A 22,944-nucleotide genomic window follows, 5' to 3' on the forward strand; every position below is an offset into this window, starting at 1 on the left:
CCATACGTGATACTGGGCACCTACACGAACTACTTTGGCTGTTGTGTGTTAGTCTCGACTCTCCTCAGAAATGAACATCATTAGAGAGAAAGCGTAATGCAGTCGGGTGATTGGATTTGACTAGATTGGGAGGAAAATTGGGGGAAAGTGTAAAATAAAAATTACGTTTATGGCATTTGGCAGATACTTTTACCCAAAGTGACTTACAATTGTGACTGAATACAATGCAGGCAATAAAGGATTAAGGGCCTTGCTCACCTGCCTAGCTGTGGAAGCTTAGCAGTGGTGGGGCTAGAATCAGCAACTTCTGCTCACTAGTCCAGTACCTTAACCACTGAGCTACCATTGCGTCAATCAAAGACGATTTCAGAAATTACATTAGATGATTAAACAAACAACAGTGCACTTTAACCACCCATAGACACCCACATGCCTATTATCTTTACATAAGGAGATGATTGATTAAAGGATTAAATAAAACCACAAATTTCTAAAAAAGTGTTGGTTTTAAAATGCATAAACTGATCAATTTATTTATTGGCTGTTTTTTTCTTTGACTTTATTATCACTGGCTACTGATATTAAATATTATTACATATGCAACAATTGTGCCATTTGAATCAGATTTTTATATTAGCTCTTACTGATCAGAAATTTAAATTTTTATTACTTTTAATTACAAATATACAGTATTTAAAAAGTAGCAATTCCACCTTCCTGAAAAGTAAACATCATTACTACAAGTCCTCACAGTGATTAATTAGATTCATGTAATGTCATCGAATTGTTGTCATATTCTAATTTCTTGCAGTAATTTGAATTTTGTGTGCATGTTAACATAGAAGACTAAAGAAAATAATTTTACCCAGGTTCCCAGGGGCCATGTTGCTGTTGGCCGGTTAGATTGTACTGAAGTGACCATTGTCACACACATTTCACATAAAAAATCGTGTATTATTCGTAGATTACACTTATTCTTCCATTCTTTCTTTCATGTGTTCTTTAGTAACCTCGTAATCTAGAACCTGCTTAGAAAATCTGGGCACAGGCTAAAAATACATCATGGATCTGGAGCCAATACATAGCTTTCCCCCATGCCAAACCAAGTATCTCTTAATAGACCTTGCTTTGTGCACAGAGGCACAGTTATGCTGGAACTGGGAAGGGTTTTCTCCAAACTTCTGTCACAAAGTTTATGTTTATAAAAAGAACCAGAGAATAAATGTGCTATTGCATGATACAATCACGTTATTGAGGATCAAATTCTTAAAGGAATTTTTCTAACACCCTGTGGCATTTAAATAAAAAAACTGTTTTAATCTGAGAGCAAAGGGAGGGAGGGGTACCATCCTGTATTACCCTGTGTTTAGAATAGTACTCCTAATAAAGTGGTCAAATGTTTAATGCCTTATTATTAAAAACTATTATTTATGATACCTAAAAATTTATCTTTTCACTTTAGATTTTTGTTCTTCTTGTTTATTTGTTATCAGTAACTGTTTTATTCTGGTCAGGGTTTTAATGGGCCTGTAGCATTACAGGTTCATCAACAGGCATTACACACTTACTGACTTATTTTATATAGGGACAAGTTAAAGTAGCCAAATCAACTACTGTTGTTAAAAGAAACCTAAATGGCAGGGAAAACTCACATGATCGTGGGAAGATGACTAGCTTTATAGACACTGTGCCACTTCTCATTCAGTTAATGTGCCTTTTTTATAAGTAGAAACCACTTTTCATTATACAGCACTTACACTCTCCTTTTGCAGCCAATTATTAATTTGTACAGTTTTCGGAGTGTTATTGTACTGTATCTATAACAAATATATATTTTTTTATTTAAAAAGTAAATATATTTATTTTTAAATTTAATGCAATGTACAGGCTTGTTAGAGAGAGGGGGGGGTTCATTAATAACCCAGTGAGCCACTAAAGCTGGATACTGTGGCGACCATGTAAGCACCATGGTAACCTTGGTCTCCAAGGGTGACCCTATAGTGTGTATCTGAAGCAAAAAGCAGGACACTGAGAGGATCAATGATGAGGACACATCATACCAGTGCACTTGTTAATGAAGAAAGAGGGCAAAGGATCATTTTTACAGGTACTGTTGCTATCTATCTATCTATCTATCTATCTATCTATCTATCTATCTATCTATCTATCTATCTATCTGTCTGTCTGTCTGTCTGTCTGTCTGTCTGTCTGTCTGTCTGTCTATCTATCTATCTATCTATCTATCTATCTATCTATCTATCTATCTATCTATCTATCTATCTATCTATCTATCTGTGTATTGATCAATTTATCTATCTATCTGTGTATTGATCAATTTATCTGTCTGTCTTATCTGTAAATTCAGTTGATATATATTTGATATATATGTTTTTTTTTAAATAAATTACATCCAGGTTAATAAATCATAACTAAACATTATTACAGATGGTGTCCTCCTATTGTTATAACCTAAATAATACAGAACTTAATGATAAAGGTCAACAGTTTGTATAGAGAATCATGTTTTATACAGAATCATGCAACCATCTACTAAATAAATATCTCTCTAGAAAGACGCTAGTACTCTTTCTTTTAAAGACCCATTTAATAAACTACTAAACAACCAACTAAGCAATTAACTAGCTTTCTAACTAAATAGTTCTCTATTTAAATAGCTAACTACCTACCCTGAAGGACTAGTTTATTAACCTAATAGCTGTAAAATTATATAGACTCAAATAAGTTAAAATCAGTTAACAAAAACATAGTCACTAACTAAACAGCTAGTCAACTGCTTAATTATTATATGCCGTAATGAGGCACCCAGGTGGCGCAGCGAGATATTCCTCTAGCACACCAGCGCAGAGATTCTGAACTCCTCGGTTCAAAACTCAGTGTTGCTACCGGTCGGCTAGGCACCATAGCGGGCATAATTGGCAGTGCCTGCCGCAGACACGTTTTTGGTAGGGCAGGATGCCCGGACTATGTGGGTGGGGTTTTCAAAACGCAGTATAAGGACTCTGATTAGCAGATAGAGAGGCGCCTGTGCAGAATGTGTGGGTGAAAAAGGGTTCAGCTAAGGGCTGCGCGCGGGTCAGCAGAGGCGTGAGCAGCAATATACCCACCTTGACTGCAATCAAGGATCCCCCAGCAGTGGAAGACTACGCTAAATTGGAAAAAAATGGGAGAAAATGCATAAATAAAAATAGGGGAATTAAATGCCGTAATGTCTATTTAGGATATATCAAAAGTGAATGAAGTACTCAAGTAAAAGTTAAAGTATGGCTTATGTATTTTACAAAATGCATCGTATTGGCTAAGATGTTTTTGTCGACCCAGCTATATCAAATAATTCCTTTGGGCTTCTCCCCAGATGAGTTGTTACTTCTGATTTACCGCTCTAATTGTGCACCTTTTCCTTTTGCGCCTTATCACTGCCTCGAGATGCTGTGAAAGCAACCATTCACAGGTTCACCCATTCCCCCTTCTTTGTTTCATATCCAGATTCCAGTTTGCACTTCAGTAGGTGCCTGATTAGATGTCTAAATAAAAAAGAAAAATAAATAGGTAAATACAAAAAAAAAATTAATTCACTAAAGCATTCACACCTTTTGCAGTACATTGATGTAAGCCTCTTTGGCAGCAATCATAGCTGGAAGTATTCTTCGAGCAATTTATCACATTTTACATGGCGGATGCTCTCAAGCTCTGTCAGATTGGATGGTGAGCATCTGTGAACTGCTATCTTTAGGTTTCTCCACAGATGCTTGCTTGGTGTTTAAATCTGGGCCTTGGCATTGCCACTCAAGGACATTCAGAGAGCTGTCCAGAAGTCACTCCAGTTTTGTTATGGCTATGTGCTTCAGGTCAATGTTGTGTTAAAAGGTGATGTATGACCCAAGTTTAGGTCTGAGCTCAAAAGCATCTCATTAGACCACTGGGCATTTTTCCTCATGCTGCTAGAGTCCTTTACTTGCTGTTATAAGCCTTTTACTCATCTGTGACTTTTGTCTTGCCACTGTACTATAAAGGCTTGATTTATGAAATGCTACAGAGATTTCATAAATCGCCCAACAGGTTCTTCAATCTCTGCTTGAACTTAAATACAGTCAATTCTTCAATTAAACAGACTGAAACGGGGGTGCACTGATTCGTAAAATGCAATTGTCCAAAACAGCGAGGTTTTTTTCCAGGGGCTGCTAAAATATATACAAAAACACAGCACTTATGTAAACAAAATGTGTTAAACATGCACATATTATAAACAGTAAAATGAACAACGTAAGTAGATATGTAAATATGTAATGTAAAACCTGTAAATAAATATTAAAATTTGTGTACTGTACTACTGGGGAGAAATTTCATTTACCTTTTTTTTTGCCGTGATCGTATAGTGTAATCTCAGAGTATCTATTAAGTATTTCACCAATGCTGCTCTGCAGGACCTGATGGCATTGGGGATTACAGGCCAAGACTGGGTGATTTCCACCACAGTGTTGGCATTGGCGCCTTGTCCCCAGAGGCCACAAAGGATTTAAATTACCTCTTTCGTGCTGCCCCATGTGCCCCACCGCTGCTGTCTAAAAACTTCTATGTTGGAGGAGTAGGATGGGGTATTCATCATGGCTACACACTAAACGCCAACTCTCTGCTGAGCAACAAACAGATCAAGGTCAGTAATGTGTTCATCATATACAGTTAAACAAGACAAGTGATCCAAGGTGCTACATAGCCACACTGGGTGCTACCCTAAATGTAATTTTTGGCTGCATAGTATGTTACTTCTTATATATAGATAAGGGTAATACACATGTATTTGCATTTATGTGCTATGTACACCCTGTACACCCATAATTATGTTTTACAAGATGTGTTTTATTATGCCGGCTCTTGGAATCATTTTATGTTTTGTTTAATAATCTATAACTCACTGTGCCAACTATGTAACATTTATTTATTTTTTTTTTTTTTTATTGTTTTTACAGAACCGAACATATAGAATTGGATAAAATAAAACAATGTTATGGTACAATGAGTCAAAAAAACACCAGATCTATACAGCAATTTGACTTAAATCAAATTTATCTACAGTACAATCCATGCAGCAGCAAATTTTAACTGTTTGACTTGCCACTTCTGCTTCCATCAACAATAGGAAGCGCAAGTCAACACGTAAGCATTCTGGATAAACTACATGTCCGAGGGGCTACTGCGCTCATTAGCACTAATGCACTGAACCTTAGCTCATCACTACAAAACTCTGCTCTCAGCTTAGTGCAGTGCTGAGTCTTTGCTTTGTACTCAACTTAAGCTGGTAAGGTAGACAGCCAGTGTATTGTTTACATATTTCTATGCCGAGAACTCTTTTAAATAAATATTACAAATCTCAAAGCATTTCTGCTGCAAAAACAATCTGTTTTCTTTGTGTCTGGTCACATTGGTGGATCGAGTAGCTGGTGTGTCTGGTTGTCCACTGCTCAGCTGGTGGATCTGTTTCCACTGTCTTTTACTCTATCTCAGACTGCAGGCCAAATAACTCGCTGGCATTTCTGCATAAAATGAATATATGACTTCCTCTTTGTATAACACAGTTTTAGTTTGCATTTCTTGATGCAGTAGCTGACTGTGTTATGTGACAATGATTTTCTAAAGTACTCCCGAGACCATGTGGTTATGTCCATCAATTTGTGCAGAATGTTAACTGTGCACTTGCATTATAGCTAAGTGAGACAACATCTTTTGGATCATAGTGCATCATAATTAAGTTTTACGTTGCCTTCTAAATGACTGGAAACTGCTGGATTGTGGATATAAAAAATTTTTTAAGCATTTTCTCTCATTTTCTCCCCATTTAGCGTAGTCAATTTGTCTTCCACTGCTGGGGGATCCAGCAGTCGAGGTGGGTATTTTGCCGCCCACGGCCCCTCTGACCCGTGCACTGACCTTAGCGAAACACCCTTTCACCATGCACTCTGGACAGGCGCCTCTCCATCTGCCAATCAGGGACCTTACACAGCGTTTGAAGATCCCACCCACATAGTCCGGTCATCCCGCCCTAACAGAAACGTGTCTGCTGCAGGCACTGCCAATTATGCCTGCTAGATGGCGCCCAGCCGACCGGTGGCAATGCCGAGTTTCAAACCGAGGAGTTCAGAATCTCGGCGCTGGTGTGCTAGTGGGAATATCCCACTGCGCCACCTGGGCGCATGGATATAACGTTGATAAACATTTAAGCACAAAACATTGTTGACTGGTCAAATCTGCTTTTTAAATAACACACTTATCAACAAATATTTAATCGTTACATAATACTAATAAAATGACTACCATTAATATAACCAATATGTAAAAAAAAAAAGAAATAGCATGATCAGGGTTGCAATGTGAAGGTGCAAGTTAACAAACTGTCAGTAAAACAGGCCTAATCAAAATCAGATCCTTAATTTACACAATAATAAACAATAAGAACTGTTTTACTGAGTGCACACAATAATGCAACACCAAATAATTGGGTAAAATCTTCAAAGATTTGCTGTATTAGGCTGCATATGAAGCAGTGTGCTCAACAGCCTTGATATCGGATTTTATAGTATATTAGATACTAATACAATAATACAATACAATAATACACACTATTTAGTGTATAGGATGGTATATGGTGTGTGTGTGTGTGTGTGTGGGGGGGGGGATGTGGTTAGGGGAGCAGTTTATTTATTAAATAATTCTGGATCCATGCATTTTGTCTTTGTCTATTAGCTGTCTGAGATCCGCTCTGCCCTGGAGGACCTAATCACTCACAGTTATCCAAACCAATGGTAAATCATGTCACATCCACACACAGAATGTCACATCAGGAAAGCTGATTTATAATGTCTTGTTGTTCCTGATCTCTCATTTGGGCTATTAAATCTTCAACTTAAGTTCAGTAAAATACAGAGCTAATGTTAAGGGCCAAAAGTTTACATACGGTACGCTTAAAAGTAGTTTTTTTGCATTTTCTCCCAAGCTTAAGCGCATCCAATTTGTACCCAATTGCGTTATGCTTCCTCTCTACTGGTGCTAACCCCTGCCCCAATGGAGGAGAGCGAACTGACACACGCCCCCTCCGACATGTGAGCAGTAGTCGACTGCATCTTTTCACCCGCACGAGGCGGGTTCATATGCCTACCGGCTTGTGCACGGAGAGCCACACCCTGATCAACGCATTATTCCTCTCTCTGTGCAGACGGCATCAATCAGCCAGCAAAGGTCGTAATTGCATCAGTTATGAGGAGTCCCTATCCGGCACTCTTCCCTGGATGAACAACAGCTAAGCATTGTTCATATAGCCGCCCAGCCCGGCTGAATGGCAGAGCTAAGATTTGATGCGAGGTATTTGAAATCCCAGCTCTGGTGTGCTAGAGTATTTTACCGCTGCGCCACCACTGCAACTTTTCTTTTTCTAGGCAACTGAAATCAAATAAATGTTTGGTTTATTAATTGTGGATTTTGTAAAACTCTGCTGGATGAAAACTATACATACTGCGACTCCAAATATTTTTTTTTATGCATTTTCTCCCCATTTTCCTTTTGATTTAGCGCACTCAATTTTGTCTCCCGCTGCTGAGAGATACCAGATTGCATCCAAGGAGAGCACGTAGCTGTACACACCTCTTACGACACGTGCACAGCATTCTGCACAGGCGTCTCTTCCACCAATCAGGGACATTACACAGTGTATAAAGACCCACCCACCAACACATAGTCCGACCCCCACCCTGCAGATACGGCCAAGTAGTATCTGCTGCAGGCACTGCCAATTATGCCCAGCCGACCGGTGGCAACACCGAGTTTCTGAACTCTTTGGTTCGAAACTCAGTGTTTCCACCGGTTGGCTGGTGTGCTAGCGGAATATCCCGCTGCACCACCTGGGCGCCTCGACTCCAAATATTAACTTGGTAAATTAGCCAGTTGTAAAATATCCTTTAACTTTGATTTGACTAAACTAAAAGACAACCAAACTGTAATCTTTTGCTAATAGAAAATCTATTTGAATGTTCAATGTGACCCAAGATGCAGTAAAAACAGGCCCATCATGTATTAAAAGCTAATAGAACAAAGTCCGGTGCGCTTTGCTTTGTTAAAGCCTTAAAGGTTCAAAAGAGAAACTCATTCTATACCACCAAATGAATAATTAAACTGAGTTGCTGTATGTATGTTTGCAAAAAACCCACAAATGTGTTCCAATCATTCAGTCATAAACTTGTAAATTTACTGTGTGTATGATCTTGGTCAGAGAGCAGGTTCTTCATTAACTAGTGGATGGTTTCTTCAAATTAAGCATTCTCCTGATTAATTATTAATTCACATATACAGTCAACCGTCGCCAGACATTCTGGACAGGCAGACGGTCAGGAGCCATGGGAAGCTTGCATGGAACCAGGGCGCCTATGAGATCATTCACCAGGACAAAAGCAAGCAGTGTCTGCTAAAAAAGGTCAGATATTATCATGACATTCAACAATACTTTATCTCAGGATGAAATGTAAAGAGCAGCTAGTGTAGAATGTCAATATGTAGGATGTTTATATTCTTTTTATATATTTTATTTAAAAAATGCAACACAATAATTAATAATAAATAACATGTATGTGCACTTATACACACGTGTATGTATTACCTGTCACGCTGGGGCTAAGGCTGAGACAAAGACAAAGAGGGCGGACACACATGCAGAGATGTACACGAAACTAAAGGTTTATTAATAACAAAAGACGGGACAAACATAAACAGGCTAAACTAGGCTTAAAGCTAAACTATAACAAGAACTAGGAACATAAGCTACACACAGACTAGGAACATGAGCTAAACACAAACTAAGAACATAAACTATGAACATGAACTAAGAATACGGGCTAGGAACATAGGCCAAATACACAGACTAGGAACATGAACTAGAAACACACGCTAGATATACAGGCTAGGAATACTAACTAGAATTACAGACTATGAATTACAAACAAGGACATACAGACTAGGAACACAGACTTGAAACTGACTAGGAACAAGAACTTGAAACAAAGAGCTAACCAGAGTCCTTGAAGGCAAACGCCAAACAGTCCGAAGCAAGGCAAGGCAAAGAGTCCAAAACGTTGAAACCAAAACCAAATAGGAGTAGCTGAGGCTGATTAGCTCAGGGAGCCAATCAGGAGTGAGGCGTGGCAGGAGACTGAGTGTGTGCTCATGGAGAGGGGGGCGTGGCACACAGGAGCAAATGTGACAACCAAAAGACATTTTGCACTAATTTGCAAGCCACTGAGGTGCCATATGTAGTCCTGACCCTGCAAGGTAAAACAATACTGTGGCTAAAAAGCCACAAATAAAAGGGTAAAGGGAAAAATAAAAGTGATGGCCAAAATAACAGAAACAAAGTAACAAATATAAGACACACTGCAACAAAGAAAGTTGATAGAATATGGATGGATGGTGCATACACAAGAATTGGCACCACAGCTAGGGTGGCCACATTCATAGTCACAAAAAGGAGGACGTCATACCAGGAACAAAGGGACTTGATACTGCAACACACAGAATGAAACCATAACCCATATAACAGAGTTTTTGACCAATTTAAGCAAGAATTCTATAACAAATGACTGTTTTACTCACCAAATGTTGTGTCTACTTTTGATATATTTGGCAGTTTCACAGCGTTTCTGAGCATGAAATCTGACTAATTGACTCAAGTAGAGGTGTATGCAGAACAGAGCGAGCGGGCGAAATTCAACCACCCAATCACAGACTAGCATTTAGAGGGTCCGCCCTCGATAGGTAGCACTATAAGCAGTCAAATGAGGCTGTTAACCAATGAAATACAAAGCCTTTGTTTTGACATGTACCTGAGCCAATGACAGATAATATTGATCAAAAATGTAACCAGTTCACTCCAAAAGGAGGATTTTTAAGTGTCCGTCCTAGCGTTGCATGGGCGGAGGACTGGCAGCTGAAAAACCGGACTGTCCGACCTAAAGCCGGACGGGTTGGCCACACTAACCACAGCCCATCCCAAAAATTCATAATAAGCCTTCACATCAGCACACAGTACATACACAGCTAAGCAGACAGACACATTAGTGCCAGAAAAATGACCAATAATCCATCGCAGGGCTTCAGCCACCCCCCAAGACATCATCAGGCCGGTCGATATGGGATTGGTTATGTAAGAAAGATGGGACCATTTATCTTAAAACTCCAGAGAAAATAAATATACTTACATTAATACATGTTATAAAGTAATCTATCTCTATTAATAGCACACTTTTATTTTATTTAGTCTCTCTGGACAAAGGCATGTTTATTACTGTGTTACATCACAGTTCCTATTTATTACACTATTATAATGGTTTGAGATCTGAAAACATTCCACTTGCAGTTTTGCAAGTGAAGTTTTTATTTTTTTAATGCATTTTCTCCCCCCTTTTAAGCGCGTCCAATTGCCCAATTTGCATCACGCCTCCTCTCTGTCTATGCCGATCCCTGCCCTGACCAAGGAGATCGAAGCTAACCCACATCCCCTCCGACACGTGAGCAGCAAGCCGTATGCATCTTGCCACCCACACATTGATGAGTGTTGTGCCACCTAGCGTTGCGTGCGGAGCGACACACCCTAAGAGCACTCCTTCCTCATCTCCGTGTAGGCGCCTCTAATCAGCCAGCAGAGGTCATAACCGCACCATTCTGACAGAGAGAGACCCACTTCCGGCCTTAGTCCTGCACATCAGAACAACAGGCCAATCGTTGGTCATATAGCCGCCCAGCCTCGACCGGTAAGGCTGAGCTGGATTCGATACGACGTACTCGAGATCCAGCTCCGATTGCAGCGTGTGCTTTTACCGCTGTGCCACAACTCCCCCCCCCAAAGTTAGCTTCATTAGTAAGCTTAACTGTAACTTCAGGTACAACAACAATATGCAGTTGTCAAAATCTAATTTAGAAACTCCAATTTCGAAAGCAATAAAGTGTATAGCTAGCTACTTACATGAACATACAATGCCTTCTCTGGCTTGCACAACTGTCAGTGATGCAGAATACAATTTTTTTAGGAGACTGGACTGCAGGTAGGCCTGTCAAACAGATTCTGTATTTACAATAACACAATGATTGTAGCCCATGCAAATGAGGCCTGGCATTTATTTGCTGAAATAACCATGGACTTCATGGGGAAAGATGTCACCCTCATGGCAGCATATATCTCTCTAAACTCCCAATATGTGCCCCTGTGTTAATAGTACTTTCACACATATTCAGGTCAGCCACCCCTATAAAAAATGTTAGTATCTGCATCTCTTGGTAATAACAGTCTGGATGGCATGAAAAGTTTGACGTCCGTTTTTCCTAAAAACAAGCTTAAATGTGGATTTATCTGACCACAGCACACATTCCCAGTGTCCTTCCATCCATCTACGATAAGCTCAGGCAACTTGGTGGCTTATCTGCATAGAAATAATGTATGGCTTTCTCCCTGTCTCATAAAGTTTCAGATTGAATTTCTTGAAACAGATATACACTCTGTTAAGATACAATGGTTTTCCAAATTAGCCAGAGCTCATGTGACTAAATTTATCACAGTAGCATGATGGTTTCTCATGCAATGGCGTCTAAAGGCTCAAAGGTCACACACATTCAGCAGTTTCCTGATTTTTCTAGATTCATTGAATAGATTCACAATATTATGTATAGCAGATGGTAAGAGATGTAAATTCCTTGCAATCTTGCATTAGGAATTATTTTTTAAAGTGACTGACGATTATGATGCATGATTCATGTTTCCAATTTCCCTGCTTATTGGGAAGTGTTTTAAAACTGTTTAACTTGAATATTCTATGAGGGATCTTCAAAAAGTTTCCTCACTTTTAAACAGGGTGAGTCAAAATGATGTTAAGACTAATGGATCTATGTGTGTCCAGGCTTTAAATGGTACTGTTGCTCGCTGGTTTTTGTGTGTTGAACAGGATGGCGAACAGGTTGAGACTGTCTTGTAAATCATCTTACACATATGAAGTATGTTTTGTGAACAAATGGTTTCCGCCATTCAAGTGTTAACATAATTTTCACTTACCCTGTATTTTGATTGGAAACGGTGAGGGCGGGAGGAGTAGTAATTGGTCGTGTCTGAGAGAAAGCTTATATTCCAGATGTAGCTCTATCTGATTTCCACCTTTTTGGACACTCAAAGGGGAAGAAGATTTTCATAAATACATGAATACAATCAAGTCTATCACAGATTTTTGTTGTTATTGCATTTTACAAGATGTCCAAACTTTTCTGGAACTGGGGTTTGTATATGAAACGTGATGTCCAGCAAACACATAATGATGCCAAAAGTTATAAAAGTGTAATCTAATCAGCGTTTTTTTCTTTCTACAACAGAGACGTGAAGCCCAAACCAAAAAGGCAGAGAGAAAAAACATGAGTGCCTTTACTTTGCCAGCCATAGCAAGAGTCAACATTTAATAAAAAGGCCACTTTGCATGTGATGCCTGTTTTTTGTCATTACTTAACAGTTATCAACTGCTTTAGTGTAATGCCACATTATGGCATGTTTTGAGCCATACTACGCACACTGATCACTTTATTAGGAGCATCACTCATGTTGCAGCACCACAGTGAATGTGAGCATAGATACGGGTCAAAAGATTCAGTTAATGTTTACACCAATCAACCGAATGTGAGAGCGTATGTGAGTTAAGTAATGTATGACATGCCGACAATATATAAAAGTGATACGGCACAAACTGTTAGCATGTTCTCTATATAGATTATATTGGGACATCCCTTCTTACATGTGTAATAAATCAGTTATATAAAAGAAATTACATGCTTCCATTTTTGCAGCAACAGTTCTAATCTCAACCTCACTGAACAACTTTGGAATGAATTCCTATAGACATACCTCAAAGTCTTGTGGGAAATCTTCATGGATAAGTGGCTGTTGTTATAGCTGAAAAGATCACATAAAGGACACCATTTGGTTTTAAAATGGGATGTCCAACAAGCTCATATCATTTGTCCAAATACTTATAGTGTTTTAGCCATATAGGGTGTGTTCAAAAACCTAGGGTGCTGCCTTGCTGTCTTACTGCCTACATAGGCAGCTGCCTCAGTAGAGAGGATTCTAATAAGTCAATGACTTATAAGCAGTGATGGCATAGTTACCTTGAAAAAGTAATCTGATTACTGATTACTGATTACTCCTTTAAAAAGTAACTTAGTTACTTTATGGATTACTTGATTTTAAAAGTAACTAAGTTAGATTACAAGTTACTTTATTAGTTATATAATGCGGTCCGCTAATGTATCCCATAATGCAACTGGAGCTGCGTAGGCGATTGAAGCGGAATAAGAAACAAGAAAGATAGCGGAAAACGGAGTCCTCTGTTCACAAGTGTAAGTAAGATAAATAAAATAAAATTTTTTAAAGACAAATAAATAAAAAAAAGACGATAAATATCCTACATTTTGGCTAATGGGGTTTGTAATGAGTCTGTAACTATGGTGATATTACGTCATCACGTCCTCACGTCATCACTTGACGTTGGTAAGATGTACTTCTTTACCGGCCGAGTAGTGCATACTTCCTCCAATCTAGTACAGACTCTGTAAGTATGTGATTCCGGACGCAGCCCGTGACTTAGTTGTCGCATAGGACAGACGTCACTATTCGTCACTAGACGTCAAGTTACTGACCATCAGTGCAAGTCAGGTTATTCGAAGACGCTACTTAGACAGCGATTCCATCTGGTTTCGCATTTAGCATTTAAAAATCAATAATCATTTATTTACGTTTGAAAATAACTCCGTTCGTTTCTCCGCACTGTCAGCCATGTTTTATTTTTCTGTGAGAGAAGAGCTGCCGCACTGAATGCTGGGATTGCTTCCGATGCTCACTCGTTCTTGAGTCAAAATAACATTGACATTTTAAGATGCCTAATGCCTAGTTCACACTACACGATTTTTGCCCTGATGTTCGCTCGGCGACTGGTCGGCGCTAGATTTGCCGGCTCGGGAGCAACTCGGCGTTTGCTCGGCTCTCAGTCGCTAAGTGTGAACTACTCAACAACTCGATCCGACCGGCTCGCCGAGCAGTCGCGGAGCGCTCACCGACCGGATCGAGATTTCTAGCATGTCAGATATCTGATCCGAGTTGTGCGACTGGCAGTGAGTGCTATGTCGAACAGCCAATTAGAACACAGGATACAGCGTGAGGGGAAACGCAGGAGAGGAGTGTAAACAGGTGGGACAGGGGCATAATATAGTTTATATCAGAATACACCCGCACACACACGTTTTATATAGTATTTCTGACTTGATCGTTCTCTACAAAACATAACACCAACACTGCATTGCAAAAATATTACTTAACCTCCAATTTACTATAGAACAATCCATACTGTTCATGTTGCCAGATCCACACAGATTCATTTATTTTTCCTCTGTGATTTTACGCTGCACATCAGCGCACAAACACTTTGATCACTCGCTACTTGTTGACGTGCATTTTTGGACGTGGTATCATTAAACCCCTCGTCACTTCTCACGTGTGTTTTTGTAAAAAAAAACAAAAAAAAAACAATGTAGTTTGGGAGATCAGAGAAGCTCGCCTGTAATTCCAGTTGGTGATAGATCGTGTAGTGTGAAACCCCCTATCGCCGATCAGTGGTGTAGTGTGAAATACACAACCACTGAAAGACTCCCGAGTGCAAAAGATTCAGTCGTGTAGTGTGAACTGTACAGAGACCCGACAAATCAGAAAGTCGTGTAGTGTGAACTTGGCATTAGCAGACAGCTTCTTAAGGCATCTAGGATTTCGAACAGCCTTCTTCTCGGGAGCGTGCGTAGGATGACAAAATTCTGTGTATGTAGAGAGCTCACTAGCTTTTCGAACACACCCATAGTGTTTTCTCCCTCAGTGAAGGGAGTTTGCAAGCATAACATCAATTATTTAAGAACACTTGTCTGTCTTTTGTTTCTTGAAATTGCACATTTGATTGATTCTGCTTTGTCAGCATCATTCTTTATTGATCTTTAATGTTTTGTCTCAGAATGGTGGCGCACACTCAAGGTCTGACAAACGCACTTTCACATCACACACAACACACACAGTCTGGATTTTCTGTTGAATAAATCCATACGAATCTGCCCAATCTTTTTGAAATGAATGAACATTCACTTTAGCATGTTTAGCTGCCATATTATACTAAGGTTGCCCAATCTTGAACCTAACTTACTACTTACTACTTAACTAGTGTAAATCAATCCACTCTAACATAACTGCTTGCTCTAAGTAAGGATCCAACCAATAGGCCCTTTATCTTATATATACTATCTTGTATTGTATTTACTATTACAAATCACTGTGCCAGGCAAACATGCCTTATATGCCAGCTGTGGCCTGCATGCCATAGGATGCTGAACCATTCCATTAGGTATATACAATCGATGGTGAAAAAACATCCATTAAGTGGTATTTCTGCAAGCAGAAAAATCTTATTGGTGAAAGACTTGTGAAAAGTGTGGCCAGACAGGTTCGAGTTTACAGAAAGGCTACAATAATTTACATATCCACTCTTCTCACCATCCAAAGTGTTCTTTTGGTATCTGGCACCAAGGCATTACCAAAGCATATACTTCAACATGTGTGCATTGCAAGGTGGATCGCTCTACAGTGCATCCTTATATGCCATCTCTTCCATGGGTGATGCACACGTGCCCGGCCACCCACATGACCCTGAAGAAAACAGTATTTGTCAGACCAGTTGACCATCTTTTATTCCTCAGATGTCCAGTTCTGATGCCTGCATGCCCATTGTAGGTGCTTTTGACAGTTACCTTAACAGCAGTATTAAAACAATATGCAGTTTGAGCCACAGTAACTCTTCTGACCACAATCATAAAGTTTTCTTTTATTTTTTAAAATCATTTTTACCCCTTTTTTCTCCCACTTTAGCGCATCCAATTTCGTCCCATCAATCATCCTCTCACTAATGCTGGTCCCTGCTCCTGATTGGGGCTGACGAGGCTGCTCCACGCCTCCTCCGACACGTGCACATCAATCGATCGTCTTTTTCACCTACACTTGACGAGTGCAGCGCAGCAGAGTACTGCGCACGGAGGATCACACACTCTGCCGCACTCCTTCCCATCTCCATGCAGGTGCCACCAGCCTAGCCACTAGTTTGTGAGAGAGTCCCCCTCCGGCTTTAAGTCCCGCCCCCATCTGAACAACAGGCCAATCGTTGTTCACATAGCCACTCAGCCCAAGCTGGCAAGGCAGACCCGAGATTTGATACCATGTATTCAAGATCTCAGCTCTGGTGAACAGCGTGTGTATTACCGCTGCGCCACCTGAGCGGCTACAATCATAAAGTTAAACCAATTTTATTTTGTTAGGGTTAAGATCAGGCCTTTAGAAAGGCCAATACAAGAGCATAATTTTAGCTGAATATAGCTGTTCCAGAACCGGTTTTAATGTGTGTTTTGTGTAAATGCCCTGCTAAACTTGTTTTCAATATTTCTAAGGTAGAGGTGCAACAGTTCCACTTGCAGCACAACAGACACATTTCAAAATACTACCACCAATAATCACTTTTAGTTATTTTTGGCCAAATAACTTAATCTTTGTTTCAGCTGATACAGACAGACAGACAGACAGACAGACAGACAGACAGACAGACAGATAAATAAATAAGTGTGTGTGTGAAATGGATATAGTTGGCCTTAAATTCTGTTTTTAATCCTGATAGCAACAAAGACTAGAGTTCAATCCTCTTAACGAGTGCTTCAGATTCACAGATTCAACCTGCTAAATCTTGTGTAATGAGTAACTACCTGTCCTGTCATAAATGATACCACAGTGTGTAAAACATGACGTTAAAATCTTAAAAAATAAATGATCATTTTTAGTTATCTCCAATATCATGCTTAATTTGTTTTTGAACAAAAGTATAAAGTAATAACTTTAGCATTAATGCATTAAAATAAAAGTTAGAAAAATATCAGGTAGCATACAGTTGGAAGTCGAAGGTTTACATACCTGTGAGCACTTTGGTGGCACAGCAGTAAAACATGCTAGCACACAAGAGCTGATATCTCAAACCTGTGAGTTTGAATCTCAGCTCTGCATGCCGGGTGCCTATACCAGATGTGGTTCCTCATTACAGCTGCAATTATGACCTCTGCTGGCGGGTTGATGGTGCCTGCACAGAGACGGCGGATAATGGAGATTGGTGTGTGACTTTCTGTGTTGTGTTACAGATATCCATATGAGCTCACCTTGTGCAGGGCCTCTTTGGTCAGAAGTAGAGGTCAGCAGCAGTAACTGTAGTGAAAATGTAATCAGGTAATTGGATATGACTAGATTGGAGGGAAAATTGGGAAAAATGCAAAAGAAAAAAAATGACATGCTTGTGAGAAACATGCCAACACATCACAAAAAAAAAAAATTCTATATTTCTGTTTTTAACTCATTAGATTTTGTAATATTATCAGACAAACCCACAATAAACTTATGAAGAACCTCAAATTTGTGAACATTTTTGGGGAAAAAAATATGTGTTCCAATCATTCAGACACAGACAAAAAACAGCTGTAGGAGTTATTGTTTGTTGTTCCTCGCATGTCCATGTAAAATTTTTGTCTTTAATTTTTTTATACACTACTGTACATAGACAAAAGTATTGGACACATTACACCTACAGGAGCTTTTATGACATAACATTTTAAATCCATATACATTAATGTGGAGTTAGTCGACCCTTTGCTGCGATAACAGCTTCTATTCTGTGTTTGTTGGTATTTTGCCCATTCATTCAGAACAGCATTTGTAAGGTCAAACACTGATGTTGAACGAGAAGGCCTGGCTTGCAATATCCATTCTAGTTTATCCCAGAAGTGTTTGACAGAGGTCAGGGCTCTGTGCGGGCCATTCAAGTTCTTCCACACCAAACTCACCCAACCATGCCGTCATGGACCTTGCTCTGTGCACTGGGACACAGTTATGCGGGAACAAAAAAGGGTTTTTCCCAGACACCTGTGGTTTTTACCACACTCTAATTTAGTGGGCTCATAATACAATAATAATAATAATAATAATAACAACAACAAAAAATAAGAAAAAAACAGATTAAGTTGCACCATTGACATAATTGTGTCTGTACCAAGCAAGCTATTAACATATTATTACTTTAGCATTCCCCCAGACTGCATTTTTTGAGTCAGAAAGCATTATCTCCCTTTATGTTACAACAGTGATATCATTGTTCCACATTTTGTATACTTTGTAACAAATGGTTTCCGAAAAAAAATGCTATTTTGGTTTTTAAGTAGGGTGGCAGGGTGGTTGTCGCCTTACAGCATGAAGGCCTTGGGCTCAGTTTTCCAACTAAGCAGCTATGGTCTGGTCAGTGTGTTGTTCTCTGTGTGTCTGCATGGTTTCCCTTAAGGTGCACTGAGTTTCTCCCACAAGTTCAAAGACATGCAGTCAGGCCAATTGGAGCTACAGTGGTACCTTGTAACTCAACGTCCCCTAAACTCAAGATCTTTGAAACTCGATGCCCTTCAATGGGAAATTTGTACCCTTAAACTCGAAGTTCACTTTAAACTTCTTTTTTCTAAACAATAATTTATTTTATTTCTAATTAACAATGAACAGCCGCTTTGTTCAACACTCGACTTGAGCGGTGCAGTAAGACGTCATCAAAGTGTGAATATGAGATGGATCTGTATTTGTGTAGAATAACTGTCAAATTCACTCTGAAAGCGTCCACATATATCTGTGTTTAGCTGGATTTTCCTCCTGTTTCACTTTTAAATTTGTGTTATAGCTCGGGGTTCTGAGAAATTGTAAGAATCAGCTTTTCAGAGAGTCTAAACCGCTTATTGTTTAAAAAATACTTAATGTGATGTGATGTATTGAAAGAACGACATAGAAACACTAAATCTATCTTAATTTTTACTGCTCATAAGTTCTCGCCACTAATGAAATTCCTCGCTCGTTGTTTTAGCACAATGTCACGTTAAGCTTTGCGCACCTTCACACTCCATAGGAAATAACGGCACAGCCGGCACAAAAGCGATTGTGCCACTTCTCATGTGAATACGCCTTTACTGAATGGATTACGGTATTCTGAGATCAAGCATCTCCAGAGTTAAGAAGCATAAGGAAACAATAAAGAAGTAAATGTAAAGTGCAGGTTTATTGTATTTTTTATTGCTTTTTATTGTTGTTGTTTTTTATATTACATTTGTGTTATTTTCAGTGTGTAAGTGTCAAAAACAACCCCATTATTTTACATAAACCTAAAATATATGCAGTTCCACAGGACCATTGAATGCATTAACAGGTTTCCCATACATCCTTATTGGACAAAATATCTTAAAATTCAGCGCCTTTTAAACTCAACGCCACTCCAAGAACAAATGATGTTGAGTTTCAAGGTACCACTGTAATTAAATTGCCTTAAGAGCGAGTGTGTGTAGGTCTGCCCCGTGATGGACTCGGATGCTTCCTGCCTACTGTCCAATTAATCAGACCCACCACGACCCTGACTAGCACAAAGCGGCGTAAAACAGACAGTGAATGAATGAATAAATAAATTGTTTTAAAGCTGGTGTTCAACAGCTACTCAGTGAGGAAATGTGATCAAGGGCAAATGAGAAACTGTAATGTAACTTACCCATACTGTGGTGGGGTGGCACGGTGGCTAAGTGGGTAGCACTGTCGCCTCACAGCAAGAAGATCCTGGGTTCGATCCCCAGGTGGGGCGGTCCGGGTCCTTTCTGTGTGGAGTTTGCATGTTCTTCCCGTGTCTGCGTGGGTTTACTCCGGGTGCTCCGGTTTCCTCCCACAGTCCAAAGACATGCAAGTAAGGTAAATTGGAGATACTAAATTGTCCATGACTGTGTTTAATATAACCTTATGAACTGATGAACCTTGTGTGTAGGGTTACCAACCGTCATGTAAAATACTGAATCGTTCCTTATTTGGAAACTAAACGTCCGTATTGAACTTATATGGGACGCACTTTGTTCCGTATTTTTATCAATGGGAGAGAAATGCTGCAGATTAGACTGAGACAGGCCGATATGTATGAAAAAGAAGAAAACTGCTGCTACCGTGGGAATTAGAAAGCGTTTGGTTATTATTTTAAGTAGTGTTTACTTTTAGTCTTAGTAACACCGTGTGTGCGCAGGCATATCAGCATAACAACCTGTTTATTACTCCACTGTTTGAGTAGCACAGTGGGCAGAGCGCAGCGCGCATATTTTTCCGCCCTAGGTTCGAATCCGGCTTAGGGCGAAACTAAAGTAACACAAGCAGGGCTGGCACTGCCCCCCCCCCCCCCCCCCCCCCCCCCCATGTCCCCCTAAGCAACGCAATCCAGAATCGGGGCTGCATGTCAGTGTGAAGATGGATTATGTAAATTTTATTGTTTGCACTATTCAGAAAAAAGTGCTACATGATGTTCTTTATGCATATTGTTTTAGGCAAAAACAGTGCCCCCCCACTCAGGTAAACACCCACTAACCCACCCCCTCACCCTGTGCCTTACGCTAACCCGCCAGCACAAGGTGTTCCTTATTTCCAGTTCTGAAAGTTCGCAACCCTACTTGTGTGGTAAATGTTTTTTTGTGTACTTGTACTTTTTAAAGTAGATTTTACAACCAGTAATTTTACTTTTACTTAAGTATGTTTTGTATTAAGAATTGTAATTCGCTACATTTTAAATAACATTCGTTACTGAGTAAAAAAAGAAAAGAAAAAGAAAACAATAAAAAACTCGACATCAAACCAGCGCGTTAGGCTGTTTGATCCGGCCACTGAGCATTTACGAAATTGTTCTTTAGAGTCGGGCTTGCGAACTGAATCACTGAGTTAACGAGTCAGAAACGACTATTTTCAAATGAATTATTCATTGGAATCGATTCAGGGAGCAGTGCTCTTATCTATGGTAAAGATTCATTCGTTTTGCTCACTCTGTTTCATTATAATGTTGTGCATAAACAACTCCATGAATCGGTTCATTTGGTTCAGAGCTTCAGAATTCAGATTCTGGGTGGAATTTCAATCTCTTTCTTCATTGGTTGTTGTATAAATGACAGTGTAGTGAACGAATCACCAATTTAAGCTTTTTACCGGGAAAGCTGAGAGAATAAATGATCTACAATGGTTTTCATTAGTTAGGTGGATAAAACAGTTGGGTATGGATTTATATATCCTGGAAACATACAAGATGGTCTTATATAAAGTGGATTATATCCCTAATGGAACAACACACGGATATAGATCAGGTAAGCAGATAAGTGGTTATGATTTTCTGCTGCTGCGTGATTGATCTGGGTCGCGGTTCTGCTGTTTACGGTACACTTTCATTTTGCAATGATAGCAAAGCATTATGAAATATTGTGATTTTTTTATGTTCATTCATTTGAGTATTTATTTAAGTAAAACGGACAGCATAAATGTGATTGTGAGATTCTGCTGGTTTGTCCCCCCCCTGCTCCCGCTCAGGTGAACACCCGACATCCCACTCCCCACCCTATGCCTGCCACCAACCCGCCAGCCCAGGGTGTTCCTTATTTCCAACCTGAACCAAGTTAGTTAGCGTCAAGTCCAACAAGCTATAAAATAATGCTAACGTTGAACAGCGATTTATTGAGGATAAACAGAAATAATGCTATTTTAAATTGATAACAGCAGTTGCAGTGTGTTAGGTGTGTAGAGTGGCTAAATCCACACATGAACTGCTAATATGCACTGCATGGCTGGTGAGCAGGGGCGGAGCCAGGGGGTGGCCAGTGGTGGCCAAGGCCACCATAAATTAATCTTCGGCCACCCCCCCGGTCCCCCACCACCGCTTTGCCGGCAACTTTTTTGCGGAACCATTTCTGCACGCAGGTGTTCCCACAGCGCAATTCAACAGCGCGTGCACCTCAGACAAGTAGTTCTCCACCAGTAATACACTCAACATAAATGTCAACCACCAACACAATTACAGAAGAAGTACTAATACTGAGTACTAATACTACTTAGTAGTTGTGGCGCGCTACGAGTAAAGCTCTGCGCGTTCCAGTGTTGCCAGATTGTGCGTTTTCTGCTAAATTGGGCGTTTTTTTTTTTTTAAAACAGTTTAATAGCAGGCAAATAACACTTCTATTTAAAAGAAAATATTCAGCTTTAAGAATCCCCAGCATTGTAGAAGGCTGTTAAAAGTAATGTCAATTTTCAATGCTGATTTGGCTTAATAGTGTTGTACAATCTGTATCATATTCTTGAAAGAAAATTAAAATTTGTTTTACCATGCATTCACACAGCATGTTCTGGGATTCAATTGAGTCTTATCAGTACACACAAGTTGGCAGCCGAATAATAAAGTATTGCAAAAGAGTATTTTTGAAATTCTTTCTCATAATGTTAAGGTTGCTATATTTTAGTTTTTCACTTGTTAGGGAAAATGACGAGAAAAAAAAAAAAGCTTAATATGCTGGGCTTGATGTACTGTAATTCTACATGGCATTCACTGCCTGTATAGGTAAATGAGTGATTGACACTACTAGATCCACAGCAACTTGCCACATAAAAAAAAATAAGATATCAGTTTCTGTGCCACCCTGTGTGAGCAATGGTCTCAGTCTGGCCACCCCTATGAAAATTGTCTGGCTCCGCCACTGCTGGTGAGCTGTGTGTAGTCTGCTGTATCAAGTATTATACAACAGTTAGTGCCGACCTTACAATCTGATTGGTTGAGAAGCGTTCTAACCGTGCTGATATTCGTGATAACAGCATGGCCTTTTCACACCACAACTGTATTACTCCGCTGACGCGTTGCCAGTAACGACAAGCTTCCTGCACACAAACACGCACGCAGGCGACACAGACTTTATTCCCGATAGCGTTTTAAATCCGTT

General features: G+C 39.7%; 1 protein-coding gene across 1 annotated transcript; it reads left to right on the forward strand.

Annotated features, from left to right (window-relative positions):
• The first annotated feature begins 1,999 nt into the window (after positions 1 to 1,999).
• On the forward strand, positions 2,000 to 12,515 carry LOC134319015 (protein SPMIP2). The gene is made up of 5 exons (XM_062999995.1): positions 2,000 to 2,107; positions 4,443 to 4,672; positions 6,757 to 6,815; positions 8,356 to 8,476; positions 12,409 to 12,515. The coding sequence occupies exons 1-5, from the start codon at positions 2,041 to 2,043 to the stop codon at positions 12,490 to 12,492; spliced, it is 561 nt and encodes a 186-aa protein (XP_062856065.1). The 5' UTR covers positions 2,000 to 2,040; the 3' UTR covers positions 12,493 to 12,515.
• The last annotated feature ends 10,429 nt before the right edge of the window (positions 12,516 to 22,944 follow it).

The sequence above is a fragment of the Trichomycterus rosablanca genome, chromosome 8, assembly GCF_030014385.1.
Source record: "Trichomycterus rosablanca isolate fTriRos1 chromosome 8, fTriRos1.hap1, whole genome shotgun sequence".
NCBI classification, from domain to species: Eukaryota; Metazoa; Chordata; class Actinopteri; order Siluriformes; family Trichomycteridae; genus Trichomycterus; species Trichomycterus rosablanca.

Coding starts and splice junctions, on each gene's coding strand:
- LOC134319015 (XM_062999995.1), top strand. CDS start 2,041: ATGATGAGGACACATCATACCAGTGCACTTGTTAATGAAGAAAGAGGG. Junction 6,816..8,355: donor CACAGTTATCCAAACCAATG/GTAAATCATGTC, acceptor TCACATATACAG/TCAACCGTCGCCAGACATTC. Junction 8,477..12,408: donor AGCAGTGTCTGCTAAAAAAG/GTCAGATATTAT, acceptor TTTCTACAACAG/AGACGTGAAGCCCAAACCAA.